The 18843-nt window shown below is 41.3% G+C and overlaps 1 protein-coding gene across 1 annotated transcript in view; it reads left to right on the forward strand.

The window, feature by feature from the left end:
* mrps5 (mitochondrial ribosomal protein S5) overlaps positions 1-18843 on the forward strand; it is a 175541-nt gene that overhangs the window by 144906 nt on the left and 11792 nt on the right. Inside the window, exon 7 of the mRNA XM_067985077.1 lies at positions 16947-16993. Within this exon, the coding sequence (XP_067841178.1) occupies positions 16947-16993 (47 nt within the window). The remainder of the gene's footprint in view (positions 1-16946; positions 16994-18843) is intronic.

The raw sequence follows: 18843 nt of genomic DNA on the forward strand, positions 1-18843 counted from the left end.
TTCCCGCCACAAACTCTGTTCTCTCGCCACCGATTCCATCACCCTCCCCAGCCACTGCCTCAAGCTGAACCAGATTTCGCAACCTCAGCGTCCTATTTAACCCTGCGCTGAACTTCCAACCTGCTATCTTCTCAATCACAAATACTGCCTACTTCCACCTCGGTAACATTGCCCATCTCAGCTCCTGCCTCAGCCCATCTGCTGCTGAAATCCTCATTCATGCCTTTGTTATCCCCAGACTCAACTATTCCAATGCTGTCCTGGCTGGCCTCCCATCTTCCTCCCTCCATAAACTTGAGCTTGTCAATTTTTCTCTGATTATGCTCCTGTGAAGCATCTTGGGATATTTTCCTATGTTTAAGGTGCTATATAAATGCAATTTGTTGTTGTCACAAAATGTTTTACAGCCAATGAATTATTTTATGAAGTGTAGTCTCTGTTGGTATGTAGGCAAACACAGCAGCTAATTTGCACACAGCAAAGTCCCACAAACAGCAATGAGATGAATGACCAGTTAATCTGTTTTAGGTGGTGTTGGTTCAGGACACTGGGAGAAATCCCTGCTCTTCTTCAAAAAAGTGCCATGGGACCTTTTATATCCACATGAACAGACAGACAGAGCCTCACATCCGAAAGGTTGCACCTCCGACAATGCAGCACTCCCTCAGTTCTACACTGAAATGTCAGCCTAGATTTTGTGCTCAAATCCTGGAGTGGGCTTTGATCCCACAAGAAATAATAGCATTCGTTTGCATGGGCAATACTCTAGATTTTTATCAATCTTTTTTTCCACATTACTTTACAGTGCTTGAAATGTAAACCCCACGCACTAGGATCGTACTGGTCCACAACCTTTTCTCTCTAGGTCTGTAGGTATGACTTGTGCAAATTCATTGAAAACCAGGCCCTAGCATAACAGAAACCTTGACTGCAGTACACGTTCCCAGTTTCCAGGCCAAGTAAGTGCCAGTGTGATGACCTGACTTTAGCACATTGCCAACTGCACTGCACTGTGTGAAAGATTGGTAGTAATATAAGTGCAACAGACCGTAAACCATTGATAGCCAACATGAGCTATACAAGAGTCATGGTAAAAGATAATCCGAATCGTATTATTACAACGGTTATAGCCTGATTAAAAGTAAAACTAGTTTACCAGGAAATATTACACTTCAATTAGGATTTCTGTAAACTCCACAGGAAACTGTTCGGTTTCCAAATCTTTCTTACCATAGCCTATCCAATCATTTGTACACCCATTCAGTTAAAACAAAGCAACAGAAAATATTTGAAGATGTATTTCACACTGAAGTAATTAGACTGAGCTCCTGTATCTGAGTAAAGCTCAATATTGTTGAGTGGGTTTAATGTTAGGAACATAAAGGCCCAGTCAGCACATCAAGGCCATTTGTTCCACAGACCATTTATAATCCACTGGATCACGGATTTTTTTCTGACCTATTTAAGATCTAAAGGGAAAATTTTGAAAAGTTACCTACTGCCTCCTAAAGGTAATCACAGGCAGCTCCAGCATATCTAGCCTAGCAACCTGCATTATTCATCTTTAACTAGGTCCTTTACAGGCCATATTTCCACAGTTTCAACAACTTAGGGACCATTTTTTGTTTCAGAATATTTGATCATTTCCACTTATACTTACAACAACCACCTGAGTTCCTAATCATATAGAAGTCTAACTCTTTTTAAATGGGTTAATTGAAATAGCATTAACTGTTTTTGTTATGAGTCAGTTCTGCAGACCATCAAGTCTGTCAGGAAAGGAACTCTAAATTTCTAGTCCTTGTTAAGGTTTGTTAATTTTGTGCTTGCATTCTGTAAATCTGTTCATAGTCTGACTTGAATAGCCTGCTTATATCTACATTGCCCATATCTTATCAACATTTTAGCGACCTGGACCATGTTCTATGTCAATGTTTCCTTCTCGAATGAAAGCTTGTTCAATTCTGTGCAGGTCTTTTCAATTCCCTGTTCTTGGGATGTTTGCAATGCTGTCAAGACCACATTTATTGTCCATCCCTAGTTGCCCTTGAGAAGGTGGTGGTGGGCCTTCTCTTTGAACTGCTGCAATCCTTGTGGTGATGGTACTCCCACAATGGTATTAGATAGGGAATTCCAGGATTTTGACCCAGTGATGAAGGAACGGCCATATATATCGATGTCACGATAGTATGTGATTTGAAGGAGAACTTGGAGGGGTTGGTGTTCCCACTAGTAGTCTTCACACTTATAGTGCAAGGAATAACCATTTTTGTATTAGTGCAAATGCACATCAACATGAAAGTGGCAGTAAAACTTGGAAGGCAGGAAATGATTCATCTCCCAAAAGCACTGAAGCCTTAGAGGTGTGAGATCACCTCGTGTAGGTAGTCTTGTGCCAACTGGATTTCACTGGGCCTCCTAGGAACTTTTTATATTCAGTATTAATTGTTTTTAATGTTAGGAGAACCACCGAATATTAAAAATGAACCACCTAGCGAGCAAAGTGTATCTTTAGTTCAAAGTTTGCAGTTGGCAGCATAACTCGAGTATGCCAGCTGAGTATCAGATTATCCAGATACTGGACTGAATCCACTGTCCAAATTATAACTGCAGCCTTAGAGCCTGAAATCCCACAGTCATCCCTGTGCGTGCTCATAACCTCATGCAATATTGCCAGTATGGCCTGACCTATGATCGCTACAAGATTACATTTCTTTACAAGATGCACCCAGTACTTGATTAAGCCTGTTGATAACAGTTTCTGATTTCAGTGAACTGTCAATAATTACGTAGAACTACATAGTCTACAGCACAGAAACAGGCCATTCGGCCCAACTGGTCTATGCGGGCGTTTATGCTCCACACAAGCCTCCTCCCACCCCTCTACATCTAACCCTATCAGCATATCCTTCTATACCTTTGTCCCTTGTGTACTTATCTAGCATCCCTTTAATCAAATCCTTTATCTTTTCCACTTTTGCTAGTGGAAAAAAATTAATATTGGACCTCTTCATCACGTACAAATTTTGTTTCTGTTCTAAATATGTGTTCCTTATATTTGTGCATATTAAAAACCATCCACAGTTATAAAGCCGATTCACTTAATTGGGCTGGATTTCCTTTGAGTGCTTATGTATATTTTTTATTTGTCACCTGGGCACATAGCGTGGTGTCATCAGGACAGTTTATAATATTACAGGTGTACTCTTCCCGAAAATCATTATTGCATAGTGTGACCCTGATCAGTTATCTGCAGCACTCCACGATTCACTTGTCCCAGTCAGTGTCTTCTAAATTTATCATTCATTATTCATCCATCATCATCATCTGCATTCTAAGACATTGCCAGTTCTCAATCCATGAGCCTTAATTTTCTTTAAAAGCCTCAACTGTGGAGCTTTATTAAATGCCGCCTTCTAATACCAGTCTATTATATTTACTGGTGGAGCAGCCTTTTTGGATTAGGGATTCTGCACACTACATGTGACTGGGAAGCGGTTTCACAAATTGGAATTCTGTTCTTGAATAAGAACTTTAAGTCCTGTTGGGTACTTTTTATCATCAGTGTCTTCAGGCTAAAATTAAAACAACAATGATCTATTCTATCCTGTCAGACCATTATCTATAGGTCACATCAACTACACACTGTAACTTAATCTACTGTTAAAATGAAAATAATCCACTTGAAATGCAAAGTAATTCTCATGGATTTTAATTATGCAGATAGGCATTAAATTGGATCATCGCTGTCTCTAACTATCAGAAAATTGCACTGTAACATACTCCTTATTATTCCATCCCACAGCAGTCACTAATTAAATCATAATTTCGCTGTTACATTGATAGAAATTTTAGTTCCTAAATTATTTTCTTGGTTTATGAAAGAGATACGCAATGTGATTCCGTGGTTATTGGAAAAAGTGCACACTGTCACTGGGTACATAATTGACGAGACTAGAGAGTGAGTGAGTTATATAGCACCGATTCACTGATGAATTATTCTTTCTGTAACTCTATCAGTTAACAGTTGTGTTGAAAGCTGCAGAAAAAACCTTTCAAAAATTCAGCACCAGCAAAAACTTGACAAAATTCTTATTCAGTTCATGCATACATAACTGTGGCAGACTTAATAATGCATTGTGAGAGTATTCTGATACAGGTGGGAGAGCAGTGGAGTCTCAGCATAAAGGAGATAACAGACAGGAGCATGGTAGTATGTTGGCAGACAAGCTAGAAAAATGTAATGCGCAGCTATTAAGGGGAAAATGGAGACCATAGAAAATTGATGGAGGTGAGAGAAAAGGAGATTGAAACCATAAACCTTGTAAAGATTAAAAGAGGCTATACAGAAGGTTGAAAAATGGACATTGGAGGATGGTGAGCCAGAATTATAGAGATTGAAGCTGAAGAAATGTAATTATTTTCATCACCATTTCTGTTAAATGGTTTCATATTTTGTGGAGATGGCTAGATAATTAGAAATTCAGTGCACATTTGATTCCGCGGAGGCAACTTGGGAAACGCAAACAGTTGGACACAAATATAAGTGGGCAGAACAACAGTGGGTAAAATTTAATACAGACAAACAAAGTACTCTACATTGGAAGAAAAAATGGCCAACAGACATACTTCATGAATGGTGTTGAAATAGCTTAAGAAGTTGAAAGAGATCGGAGTAGACTTGACACTCAACATGTCCAGCCATTATAGATCCGCAATCACCGAAGCAAATAGAATGCGGAACGTCATAGCCAAAACAGTAGAATACAAGTCAAGAGGAAGTCGTGCTTAAACTGCATAATGCTCTGGTCATATCACTCCTTGAATATTATGCCCATTTCTGGTCACCAAGACAGAGACATTCAGGCACCGGAGACAATTCAAAGAGCCACGAGGCTGAGTCCTAGTGACAGAGGTTTGAAATATCAAGAAAGACTGGAGAAACTTGAGCTTTTCCGGTTCAAAAACAAGCAACTAAAAGGTAATCTTATCGAAGCATGTAACAACGCCAACTTTCATTTATATGGTATCTTTATAATCCCAAAAGGTTTTTGCAAATAGGCATAAGGAATCTGTCATGGAACCAGGAATGGAGAGTTTAGAAGGGGTGACCTGAAGCTTAGTCAAAGAAATGGTTTTTAGGGGTAGAGATGTTTAGGAGTATTGGAGTTCAGAGAGACCAAAATGGCTGACAGCTCTGAAATCAGCGCTAGGACAAAAGGGGTGGAGGATGCACAGAAAGCCGGAATTAGAGCAACTGAACAATCAGGAGGGAATGTAGAGCTGGAGGAGATGGCAGAGATAGGGAGGGGGCAAAGTCAAAGATTGATTTATAGATAAGGACAAGGATTTTGAATTTAATGCTTTGGCGAATGGGGTGCCAATGTAGCTTAGCAAGGATGTGGGTGATGAGCAGGATACAGCAGTGCTTTGTGCAAGTTAGATAGGAGGCCAGCAAGGAGGGCATTACAGTCATTGGACTTGGACATGACAAAGGCACGTAGAAGGGTTACAGCAGTGGAGGGGCATTGTGTTTTGTATTACTTGTCCTCAGGATGTGGGCAACACTGGCAAGGCCACATTTATTGTCCATCCCTAGTTACCAGTAGCACTTGTTTTGCTAAGCCACTTCAGAGGGCATTAAGAACCAACCAAGCAATGTGCGACTGGAGTCATGTTTAGGTCAGATCGGGTAGGAATGGCAGGTTCCCTTCCCTGAAGGATTTTAGTGAACTAATTGGATTTTTATAATAATTCAGCAGCTTTCATGGTCATAATTTCTATTACTGTCTCACAAAATATCTGATTTATTGAATTCAATTTCACAATTTACCATGAGCGCACTGGAATCCCCCCAGCGGCCTGGTATAAAAGAGCAGCGGAGAATGAGAGAGCAGGCCAGAGATAGCGCTGGAATCCCCCCAGCGGCCCGTTATAAAGGAACAGCAGAGAGAGAGAGCGCAGTCCAGACATCGCGCTGGAATCCCCCCAGCGGCCCGTTATAAAGGAACAGCAGAGAGAGAGAGCGCAGTCCAGACATCGCGCTGGAATCCCCCCAGCGGCCCGTTATAAAGGAACAGCAGCGAGTGAGAGAGAGCAGGCCAGAGATAGCACTGGAAACCCCCCAGCGGCCCGTTATATAGGAGCAGAGGAGAGTGTGAGAGAGCAGGCCAGAGATAGCGCTGGAATCTCTCCAGCGGCCCGGTATAAAGGAACAGAGGAGAGTGTGAGTTTGAAACAGACAGAAAAAGAAATCAAAAAGTGACGTCACAATACAAGGCATGATTAAGTTACAGATAAGTATTTCGTTTTTTGTTTAAGTATGTTGGTGGTTAGTGTTAAGTTAGTGTAAGTATTTCGTTTATTGGTTTGGTTTTTGTTGGTGGTTAGTGTAAGTGGCTGTAGGGGAGTGGTTTAAACTGGGAACTTAAAACTTCCTACTACTTATTAAATTAACAAATTAAACTAGATAAATTAATTAGTTTAAAACGAACAGAAATAAACCAAGTGAATTAATTACATAAAAACTTTAAGTAAATAAAACAGGGTTAGATGGAGATGGCAGTGCAGATGGTGTGCCGTAACTACAGCATGTGGGAGATTGTGAGACCAGCGAGATCCCAGGCAACCACATCTGCAGTAAGTGTCTGCAACTCGAGGAACTTTGGCTCAGAGTTGTTGAGCTGGAGTCCGAGCTGCAGATGTTGCGATATATCAGGGAGGGGGAGAGTTACCTGGACACTTTGACCCAGGAGGCAGTCACACCCCTTAGGTTAGATAGTGGTTTAGATTTGGTTACTGGTCAGGAACAGGAGGATGTACCTACGAGTCAGGCAGGTAAGGGGACCCCCAGATGCAGTGGTGGAGGTGCCTCAGCCTTTTCCCTTGTCCAACTTGTACGAGATACTTGCCACCTGTATGGATTAGAACAAAGACTGCAGGGAGGATGGGCAAATTGACCATAGCACTGTGATACAGGAGGCCAATCAAGTGGGGGGAGTGAAAAGGAATGTGGTAGTATTAGGGATAGTATAGTCAGGAAGATAGACACTGTTCTTTGCAGCCACGACCGGGAGTCCCGAAAGCTGTCTTGCCTGCCTGGTGCCAGGGTTAAGGTCATCAACTCGTGGCTGGAAAAGAATTTGGAGCATGAGGGGGAGGATCCAGTTGTCGTGGTCCATGGAACCAATGACATAAGCAGAACTTGGAATGAGGTTCTGCTGAGAGAGTTTGAGGAGCTAGGGTCCAAATTAAAAAGCAGAACCTTAAAGGTAATAATCTCTGAATTACTACCTGAGCCACATGCAAATTGGCATAGAGACAAACAGATTAGATGGTTAAATGCGTGGCTAAAGAGTGGTGTGGGAAGCAAGGGTTTCAATTCATGGGACACTGGCACCAGTACTGGGGAAAGAGGGAGCTGGTCCGGTGGGACGGGCTCCACTTAAACAGGGCTGGGACCAATGTCCTGGCGAATTGAATATCTCGGGTGTTAGATAGGGCTTTAAACTAATAAAAGGGGGGGGAGGGTTCAGGTAAGGGTAAATTTATAAGTCTAAAGAGAAAAGTCATGGCTGTAGAGCAGAGTAGCGATTTGGGTACAAACAAGCAGTGTGTCAGGAAGAGACGGGGTGGGGGGGGGGGGGGGGGAAGAATTGGATAAGGGCCGTTTTTGGGCCCGGGTAGCGTGATGCACTATTACCCCACACCCAATGACCCCTGCGCAGGCAGGACGCAAGTTTTGGCCAGTCAGAGGACTCACCTGCAGTCAGCGTTCCGTTCCGGGCCTTGCACGTGGAATCAATGCAATTTGCACTTTCCACCACCAGCCACTCTCTTAAAGGGAGGCTGTTTCTTAGAAATCTCTTAAAGGTAGCTGGTACCTGTTATTTGCTGAAAATAACAGTCTACTGTCTGCACGGAGTCTGAATGGAGGTCAGACATCGCACACGTAAAACACAGATGCAAGTCTCATCAGAAAGAGCCAGCATGGATTTGTGAAAGGTAGGTCGTGCCTGACAAACCTGATTGAATTTTTTGAAGAGGTGACTAAAGTAGTGGATGTTATTTATATGGACTTCCAGAAGGCATTTGATAAAGTCCCACATAAGAGACTGTTAGCTAAGATAGAAGCCCATGGAATCGAGGGAAAAGTACGGACTTGGTTAGGAAGTTGGCTGAGCAAAAAGCGACAGAGAGTAGGGATAATGGGTAGGTACTCACATTGGCAGGATGTGACTAGTAGAGTCCCGCAGGGATCTGTCTTGGGGCCTCAATTATTCACAATATTTATTAACTTAGATGAAGGCATAAAAAGTCTCATATCTAAGTTTGCCGATGACACAAAGAATGGTGGCATTGTAAGCAGTGTAGATGAAAACATAAAATTACAAAGCGATATTGATAGATTAGGTGAATGGGCAGAACTGTGGCAAATGGAATTCAATGTAGACAAATGTGAGGTCACCCACTTTGGATCAAAAAAGAATAGAACAGGGTACTTTCTAAATGGTAAAAAGTTAAAAACAGTGGATGTCCAAAGGGACTTAGGGGTTCAGGTACATAGATCATTGAAGTGTCATGAACAGGTGCAGAAAATAATCAAGAAGGCTAATGGAATGCTGGCCTTTATATCTCGAGGGCTAGAGTACAAGGGGGCAGAAGTTGTGCTGCAGCTATACAAAACCCTGGTTAAATCGCACCTGGAGTACTGTGAGCAGTTCTGGGCACCGCACCTTCGGAAGGACAAATTGGCCTTGGAGGGAGTGCAGCGTAGGTTTACTAGAATGATACCCGGACTTCAAGGGTTAAGTTACAAGGAGAGATTACATAAATTGGGGTTGTATTCCCTAGAGTTTCGAAGGCTAAGGGGTGATCTGATCGAAGTTTATAAGATATTAAGGGGAACAGATAGGGTGGATAGAGAGAAACTATTTCCGCTGGTTGGGGATTTTAGGAGTAGGGGGCACAGTCTAAAAATTAGAGCCAGACCTTTGAGGAGCGAGATTAGAAAACATTTCTACACACAAAGGGTTGTAGAAGTTTGGAACTCTCTTCTGCAAACGGCAATTGATAATAGCTCAATTGCTAAATTTAAATCTGAGATAGATAGCTTTTTGGCAACCAAAGGTATTAAGGGATATGGGCCAAAGGCAGGTATATGGAGTTAGATCACAGATCAGCCATGATCTTATCAAATGGCGGAGCAGGCACGAGGGGCTGAATGGCCTACTCCTGTTCCTATGTTTACACATTGATGAGTTATGTTAAAACATTGAATAAAGTTTGCGCACTACTAAATCCCACATCCTCCAATCTGTACGCCAGACCTCACCAATCTGCCAATCTGAGTTGGTACTAGACCTGCGAGAGTGTGTGCACCAAGGTTCACTGCTGATGCACTAGAGGCCTTGGTACAAGAGGTGGACACAAGGACGGACATCCTATATCCACGGGGGTTGGGGGGCGGGGGGAGAGAAGAGGCCCTCCAGACATATATCCAAAAGGCAGTGGGAGGCAGCGGAGGACGAAGTCAATGCCAGGCGCACATCATCGTGAACATGGATGCAGTGCAGGAAGCAGTTCAATGCTTTGAAATGAGTTGTCAAGATAAGTGAGGTCAAATGGCATCTCCTACCAACTATACCCCCCATCACCCACATACCAACAAACTCACTCTTTCCATCAGTACTCAACTCTTCCAAGATGCTTCCTCTCACCCTTACACATTACCACTGTTTCAAGCCGCCCACCCACAACTCACAGGCCACACACACTGGCAGCTATTCAACCATGACAGGCATATCACCCAGACACACGTCTCGCTTTCTTGCAGGAGAAGGTGGTGCATATCAGGAGGCAGCAAGTGGCAGAGGCATTTAGCCCCTCGAGCCTGTTCCACCATTCAGTGAGATCATGGTGGACCTGTGACCTAACTCCATATACCCGCCTTAGCCCCATATCCCTTAATACCCTTGGTTCACAGAAATCTATCAATTTCAGATTTAACATTCACAAGTGAGCTAGCAGCAATTGCCGTCTGCAGAAAAACGTTCCAAACGTCTCCCACCCTTTGCATGTAGAAGCATTTTCTAACTTCATTCCTGCCCGTCCTGGCTCTAAATGTTAGACTGTGTCCCCGCGTCCTAGTATTCAAGTCTAGGAGACCTCCAAAAACAGTTACAAATGTCTCGGCAGCCAGAAGCAATAATCCAACCAATACCTTTAAATCCTGCATGGTCGCTTTAAATAGTGCTGGTGGGGGTCCTCCAGGCACTCTAAGACATATTCAGATGGTCGAGATTAAGACTGTGCGTTGAGTTGAGCATTAAGTCCCAAAATGGTGTCTATCACTTTAAATCAGCGTTCCACACGGATTGTATCCATTTTCTCCCTATTTTACATGATTCCAGCCTTCATTATCTGCACCTGCGTTAACTCCTATACCAAGATGGCGTCTGGCGCACGTCACGCTGGAAACGTGCGTGCGCATCCAAGACGCCATCTTGGATGTCAGAGAGGCCGTGTAGCACAAAAACAACAGGCGCTACATGGCCCAATTTAGCGCTCACAGAGTTTAACAAAGGTAATAGGGCATTAATGACTAAGGTCACATCAGGGAAAAATAGTAAAAAGTTAAAATTAAAAGTGCTATATCTGAATGCACAGAACATTCGGAACAAGATAGATGAATTAATGGCACAAATAGAGATAAATGGGTTTGATCTCGTAACCATTATTGAGACGTGGTTGCATGGTGATCAAGGTTGGGGATTAAATATTCCAGGGTACTTGACTTTTAGAAAAGATAGGCAAAATGGAAAAGGAGGGTGAGATAAAGGCAGTCGAGAGAAAGGATCTTAGCTCAGAAAGTCAAGATATAGAATCAGTATGGGTGGAGCTAAGAAATGACAAGGGGCAGAAAACACTGATGGGAGTAGGTTACAGGCCCCCTAACAGTATTGGACAGAGTATAAATCAGGAAATTAGAGGAGCATGTAACAAGGGTAATGCAATAATCGTGGGGGACTTTAATCTTCACATAGACTGGGCAAACCAAATTGGCTAAAGTAGTTTGAAGGATGAATTCATGGAATGCATTCGAGACAGTTTTCTAGAACAATATGTCGAGTAACCAACTAAGGACTAGGCTATTTTGGATCAAGTATTGTGTAATGAGAGAGCGTTAATTAATAATCTTATAGTTAAGGATCCAGTGAGGAATAGTAATCATAATAGGATAGAATTTCAAATTGAGTTTGAGAGTGATGTAATTAAGTCCGAAACTAGGGTCTTAAATTTAAACAAAGCCAATTGTGTAGATATGAGGGACGAGTTGGCCAAGGTAGATTGGGAAATTAGATTAAAAGATATGACAATAGATAAGCAATGGCGACTATTTAAAGAAATAATTCATAATTCTCAACGAATATACATTCTCATGAGGAATAAAAACTCCACAAGAAAAGTGTCCAACCGTAGCTAACTAAAGAAGTTAAGGATAATATTGGATTAAGAACATAAGAAATAGGAGCAGGAGTAGGCCAATCGGCCCCTCGAGCCTGCTCCGCCATTCAATAAGATCATGGCTGATCTGATCCTAACCTCAAATCGAAATTCATGTCCAATTTCCTGCCCACTCCCCGTAACCCCTAATTCCCTTTACTTCTAGGAAACTGTCTATTTCTGTTTTAAATTTATTTAATGATGTAGCTTAAAAGAAGAGGCTTACAATGTTGCCAAAATGAGTAGTAAGCCTGAGGATTGGGAGGGTTTAAGAAATCAGCAAAGGATGACCAAGAAATTGATAAGAGGGAGAAAAGTGAATATGACAGTAAACTAGCAAGAAATATAAAAACAGACTGTAAGAGCTTCTACAAAGGAAGAGATTAGAGAAAGTAAATTTGGGTCCCTTAGAGGCAGAGAGAGGAGAAATTATAAGGGGGAATAAAGAAATGGCAGAAACGTTAAACAAATATTTTGTATCTGTCTTCGCTGTAGTAGACCCAAAAAACATACTAGAAATAGTGGGGAACCAAGGGTCTAATGGCTGAAATGTCTAGAACTAGGGAACATAGTCTCAGGATAAGGGTTCGGACATTTAGGACTGAGACAAGGAGGAATTTCTTCACTCAGAGGGTTGTGAATCTTTAGAATTCTCTACCCCAGAGGGCTGTGGATGCTCAGTCGTTGAGTATATTCAAGGCTGCGATCGATAGATTTTTGGACTCTAAGGGAATCAAGGGATATGGGGATTGGGCGGGAAAGTGGAGTTGAGGTCAAAGATCAGCCATGATCTTATTGAATGGCAGAGCAGGCTCGAGGGTCTATATAGCGTACTCCTGCTCCTATTTCTTATGTTTCTATGTGGGGAAATATGAAATTATCCACTTTGGTAGGAAGAATAGAAAAGCAGAATATTTTTTTAAAAGGTGAGAGACTAAGAAATGTTGGTATTCAGAGGGATTTGGGTGTCCTGGAAAAGAATCACAGAAAGTTAACATGCAGGTGCAGCAAGTAATTAGGAAGGCAAATGGTATGTTAGCCTTTATTACAAGGGGGTTGGAGTATAAGAGTAAGGAGGTTTTGCTGCAATTATTTAGGGCTTTGGTGAGACCACACCTGGAGTATTGTGTACAGTTTTGGTCTCCTTACCTAAGGAAGGATATACTTGCCTTAGAGGGGGTGCAAAGAAGGTTCACTAGATTGATTCCTGGGATGAGAGGGTTGTCCTAAGAGGAGAGATTGAGTAAAATGGGCTTGTATTCTCAGGAGTTTAGAAGAATGAGGTGATCTCGTTGAAACGTATAAAATTCTTAGAGGGTTTGAGAGGCTGTTTCTCCTGGCTGGAGAGTATAGTAGTCGGGGGCATAGTCTCAAGATAAGAGGCACCTTCAATGATCTTGGAGAGGAAAAGGAGGTTGGAGATGAACGATAGTGAGAAAGGACAGATTGCAAGGTTGATGGCAGCAGATTTTGAAGGAGAGAGAGACACAACACATCTGGAATGGAGACTACTGACAATGTTATAAATAGAAGATATTACGAAGGCCTATGAAATAGGATTTTTTTCCAGATGTGTGAGTTGTGTCCCACGGGCATCCTCCATTAATTATGGTGCTTGGTGAACGTTACTGATGGTAAGGAATCCCAAAGGCTGTGCAGTGTTCGAAATTAATTGCAAATTTAAAAAATAAACCACCACATAAATCTGGTTCTGGTGAATGGAAGATCACTACTTTGCCTCTGCAGGTACCAGGGCACATTTATCATACATTCCATACATCATTTTGTTTTTTAAATAAAGGTCTTTATTCACAAGATGGGAATTTGATGCTAGTTGGAATTCAGTTTATATTCTTTTGATATGCTACTATTGGGAAGATATCCTGTTTCGATTTTGGTAAGGAATTGTCTGGTTTCAAAGCACTTTTTATTGATGTTCAATTCATATGTGTTAAGGATGTAGAGATCAAACTAAGGTAGTACCTTTTCATCAAAATACTTTTAAAGTAAGTACAGGTGTTTTATTAATATGCCAGTATTGATCTTTTTTTGTCCTGTTTGAGTACTTTCATGGGGAGACTGTTGACTGCCTTTCAAATGAGTATTTGAAATTCATTGAGTATTTGATTTAACATAAGAACATAAGAAATAGGAGCAGGAGTAGGCCATACGGCCCCTCAATCAGCCATTCAATAAGATCATGGCTGATCTTCTACCTCAGCTCCACTTTCCTGCCCGATCCCCATATCCCTTGATTTCCCTAGAGTCCAGAAATCTGTCAATCTCAGCCTTGAATATATTCAATGACTCAGCATCCACTGCCCCCTGGGATAGAGAATTCCAAAGATTCACAATCCTCTGCGTGAAGAAATTCCTCCTCATCTCAGTCTTGAATGGCCGACCCCGTAACCTGCGACTATGCCCCCTAGTTCTAGACTCTCTAGCCAGGGGAAACAATCTCTCAGCATCTACCCTGTCAAGCCCCCTAATAATCTTATATGTTTCAATGAGCTCACCTCTCATTCTTCTAAACTTTTGCTGGATGTTCGCTCCACATATTCACAGAAAAAGGAAAAAAAATCTTCAATCTCTGGTCTTGTTTGAAGTGCAAGCAGTTTTACTCTCTATGTCCATATTGATTCTTCATGGGCGGTATAATTTAGATTTTAATTTGTGCAAGTGAGAAATTCCCTATAACTTTTTGGTGTTCTTCACTGCTAAAAATCCTAATGTAGTGGCTTTGCAAACATTGTAATATAAGCAGATATATGATATGAGGTGTTCATGATAGAAATACATCTGCATGATTGTTCTGCTCTGAACTGCCTTATAAAACAAATACCCTGGATAGAGTTACTTCCTATGAATGTATAATGTGTGGGGCTTATATTTTAAAGCTTAAGTGCTTTAACATTGTAATAATGTAGACTTCTAATGGATTGGAAACATTGTTCATATCACAAGGATAAAATAAAGTAGACATGACCTTTTAGTAAAACCCTAGTAGCACTATCACAGTAATTGACCACTGAGCATGAGCTGTTATAAAAATAAATATCTCCTCTCTGCATGTTTGGGTTCAACCCTTTTAGTATTTCTAGAAGTAAAGGGAGATAGACGGTATATACGGAAAGAACAACTTACATTTACAAAGCCAAATGTCCCATGGCATTTTACAAAGAGGCTGATTGGACACCAAGCAGGAATTGGGAAGATATGGGGAAGTGGCCAAAGGTGTGCTTGAAGAAAGAGTTTATAAGGAGCCTTTTGAAGTGGGAAAAGATGTGGAAAGAATGAGGGAAACTATTCTAGAGTGCAGGGCCATGATGACTGAAAGCTGTGCTGGTGACCTTGGAGGGAGGGAGTGGATAGTGGAGTGGAAGACACAAGAGCAGAGAGTGTGAGCTGGGAGGAGGATGCAGAGGTAAGTTGGAGCAAGGGAATAGAAGTATTTGCAAACGAGAACAAAAAAAAGTTGCAGAAATATTTTTATAAGTAAAGCTTTCTCAGTTTCTATTCATGTCCAGGGCACACAGAGAGTGGACATGAGCAGTAACTTCAGCGATGAACACTCCTTTGATTTGGTGGTGGTAACATTGCCCTAGTTAAATTGATATTCACTGATGTACTTCTGCAATCTATTATGTATGTATCATCTTTTTATATTATCTGTGTGTTTCTTTTAGACTAATGTAAAAGGAGTATTTTTTTGGAGTGGGGCTTGTTATCTGATTATGTACTGACCATATACGGATTACCAGTTGATAAACTTGTAGCATTGAGATCTCAATCTTTAATGCTTCATTGAGGCCGTCATTGTGCTCAGTGGCAGGGAGCAGTCTCAGCTGACTGTTTCAGATTAGGAAAATTTAAAAAAAATCACTTCTAGAATTTGGTGAGAAAAACTTACCTGAGGATAAAAGAAAATGTAATTTTCCAGTGAAAGCTGGTGAAGATGTTTACAGATTGGGCTGAAAGCCACCAAGGGACCAGTTTGTATAAATACAATGTGACAAGTTTACATAGAAAAAACCCATATTAAATATGGACATAGGAATTTATGATGAAAAAAGTTGGTACAAAAAGTGTCACAAGATGACGACAAATGGAGCAGACAGGAAATGTGAGCCGATGTAACTTTTTAAATATATTTTAGATGGCTTTAGATTTTACGACATTATTATTTGTAAACTGAATTGTTACAGAAGGTGCTCATACAAATTATTATGGTACTTGAATTGGTTATGAGTTGGAGATGTTTGGGGCTGGATTTTCCTCGATTTGGCCCTCCCATTTTGAGGTGTAAGCCCAACATTGGGTCTCTGCCACAGAAACATCCTGACAACATCTTCCTCCACTCCTGCTGGAGGAAGATATCTTTGCCTGATGTACCCTTGCCCCACTCCATGTAAGTGATGGGGTGGGGGGGGAACATTTCCCTCGCTTAATACCCATTGGCCGACAGCAGAAAAAAATGCCTCAGTGGAAGAGGCCTTGAGGCCTGCTTGTGACAGACCAGAGGTTTTTAAAAAAAAATTAAAAATAAGATATTCTAAGTATTTAGAACAGCTTTAAGTGAGAGTGTATAAGATTTTAAGTATTTTTAAAGGCTTTTTTTCAATTCTTAAATTCTGCGATTGCAGACTAGGCTTTGGGAACCAATAGAGTTCCCCTTAAGCTCCTCTCGCCTTTTCTCTGCTTTGGAGATTATGAAAGGAATTGTCAAAACTGGTCCAAGCAAATTATTGACCAATGAAAGGCTTAAACATTAGAGACACGAGTTAGGAGTATAAAGGGGAGTCAGGTAGAACTTTTTCACCCAAAAGATAATGGAATTGAAAAAAATATATCAGCAGATGACTGTTGAAGCAATCACTATAAATTAGGGTTGCCAATCCTCCAGGATTGGCCTGGAATCTCCAGGAATTGAAGATTAATCTCCAGGACACTGTTGCGAGCAACCCAGGAGAAAAATCATAGGGATATTAAAACACGTTCTGTTTTTTTCATTTTCTTTGAACTTTTCTGTTTATTAGTTATAAAAATTTTGGAACTGGGAAGAAAGACTATTTGACTGACAGTCAAGAATCATCCAATTGGGTAACGAAGAGTCTTTTCGCTTTCCCATTGGCGTGGGAAGATGGTGCTCTGTGAGGATGGACATGTTGGGCCACCAATGGAGGGAGCGTGGGGGCAGGGCAGTTGGAGGTAGGAGATCATGTAACGAACCTCCAGGAATGCATTCAACCAGAGTTGGCAACCCTACTATAAATGAGTGTAAAAAGCAATGACTAGTGATGTTTTCACTCTTGGTTGTGGGCTATTTGTTCCCCTTTATAGTCTCTATGCCTCACTAAGTCCTCCTGACGAAGTCTTTAATGTGCCTACAATTTGTTAAATTAATGTGGTATAACTGCTGATTTCCTTTTTATTTTATTCAGGTTTTGCACTAGGTAAAGCACCGGACAGAACAACTGCCCTCCGAAAAGTAGGAATTTGTTTTTTTTTAATCATTATAGGTTTAATGGAATACTTTAGGTCGGAAGCTCCCTAGAGCTGCATTTTTAAGCATAGATGAGAAAAATACCACATTTATATACAAGTTAAATTTTCAAGCACTCAACACAATTGGGCATCTTTGCTCCCTCGGCATGAAAAAGTGACATTTTATTTTTTTGCTGGGCCTCGGCTCCCAGCACCCTCAGCTGCCCCAGTGAAAGCAGTGAGCGTTAGTTATAAAAATTTTGGAGATGGGAAAAAAAGGCTATTTGACTGACGGTCAAGAATCATCCATTTGGGTAATGAAGAGTCTTTTCACTTTCCAATTGGCGTGGGAAGATGGTGCACTGTGAGGATGGACATGTTGGGCCACCAATGGAGGGAGCGTGGGGGCGGGGCAGTTGGAGGTAGGAGCCATGGCAAAGTGAAGAAACATATTTATACGCGCGCAACCGCAGGAGGATGCTGGTGGCCATGGGAGCCCTCCAATCCCATAACGAGTTTTTTTTGGAAACAGAAATCACAATAGATTCCAGAGATAGGGTGGTGGGGTCCACGATACTCATGATTAATGGCGTTGTAGGATCTTTTCCTTAAAAAAAAAACTGGAATTTTTTCAACCAATATTTTGGTTACCTCTCCTAGGTCTTGCCTCATGACTTGCTGTTTATTCGATTTATTTTTTTCCTTCTCCCACTCTGCCTTATAAAGCACCGTGGGACTTTTTCTACATAAAAGGCACATTATAAATACATTGTTGTCTTATTCTGGATATGGCTTTAAGGGTCACTTTTCATTCCGATATTTTTAAATAATTGTCATTTTTCTGTGGAAAATGTAAAACTATTATATTATGTTACGGGTACAATAGCATAGTGGTTATGTTACTGGACTAGTAATCCAGAGAACATGAATCCCACCATTGCAGTTTGAGAATTTGAATTCAGTGTAAAATAAATCTGGAAATAAAGAGCTGGTAGCAGTAAAAGTGACCATGAAGCAGCCTGATTGTCGTAAAAGCCCAACTGGTACACTGATGTCCTATAGGGACGGAAACCTGCTGTCCTTACCTGGTCTGGCCTGTATGTGATTACACCAGCATGGTTGAGTCGTAACTGCCCTCTGAAGTGACCTAGCAAACCACTTAGTTTGTATCAAACTGCTACAAACCCACACGGACTGTGGTGGTTCAAGAAGAAGGCCCACCACCTTCTCAAGGACAGCTAGGGACTGCGGCCTTGCCAGCGACACCCACATCCTGAGTGAATTAACAAAAAGTACACGTTCCATTAATTTACCATTTGTGTATTTTTCACCCCTGCATTCTCCTAATTTCCTCTGAATTTTTTTCTTGTCATGTCATAAATCATAAAGCAAATTGAAAGCACCCAGGACTCAAATTGTAGCACTCTAATTCAAATGCACATTATGTTGCTTTTGTTTTTCTTCCTTGAATTTTTAATTTATTGGCCCAAAAGTGGTTTGTTTTGTAATATGTTTGACTCTAGGACAGAATAAACTCTGGAACAGTTGTGAAGATGTTCTAGGAGATTTGGCTAGGCTGTCGACACTATGACTGAGGCCAACTCGCTTAAGATGGGCCTTGGGCAGAGTAACTCAGTTTCCATTGGTTTTTACATTTCCCTACGTAGTTACTACTGTGCATCATTCCGCCATCTAGTGGCTGCATTGAGAACGGGCAAAGAAAATTAGCCAAGTTGGTTTGATTGACCAGCAGTCCTGGGACTCAAACTCAGTATTACCTGACTAGAATTGAGCTGGACTACTTTACCACACAAGCTTTACATGATTTACCTCATTAATAAATGTAATAATGAT

The sequence above is a fragment of the Heptranchias perlo genome, chromosome 5 (genome assembly GCF_035084215.1).
Source record: "Heptranchias perlo isolate sHepPer1 chromosome 5, sHepPer1.hap1, whole genome shotgun sequence".
Lineage (NCBI taxonomy): Eukaryota > Metazoa > Chordata > Chondrichthyes > Hexanchiformes > Hexanchidae > Heptranchias > Heptranchias perlo.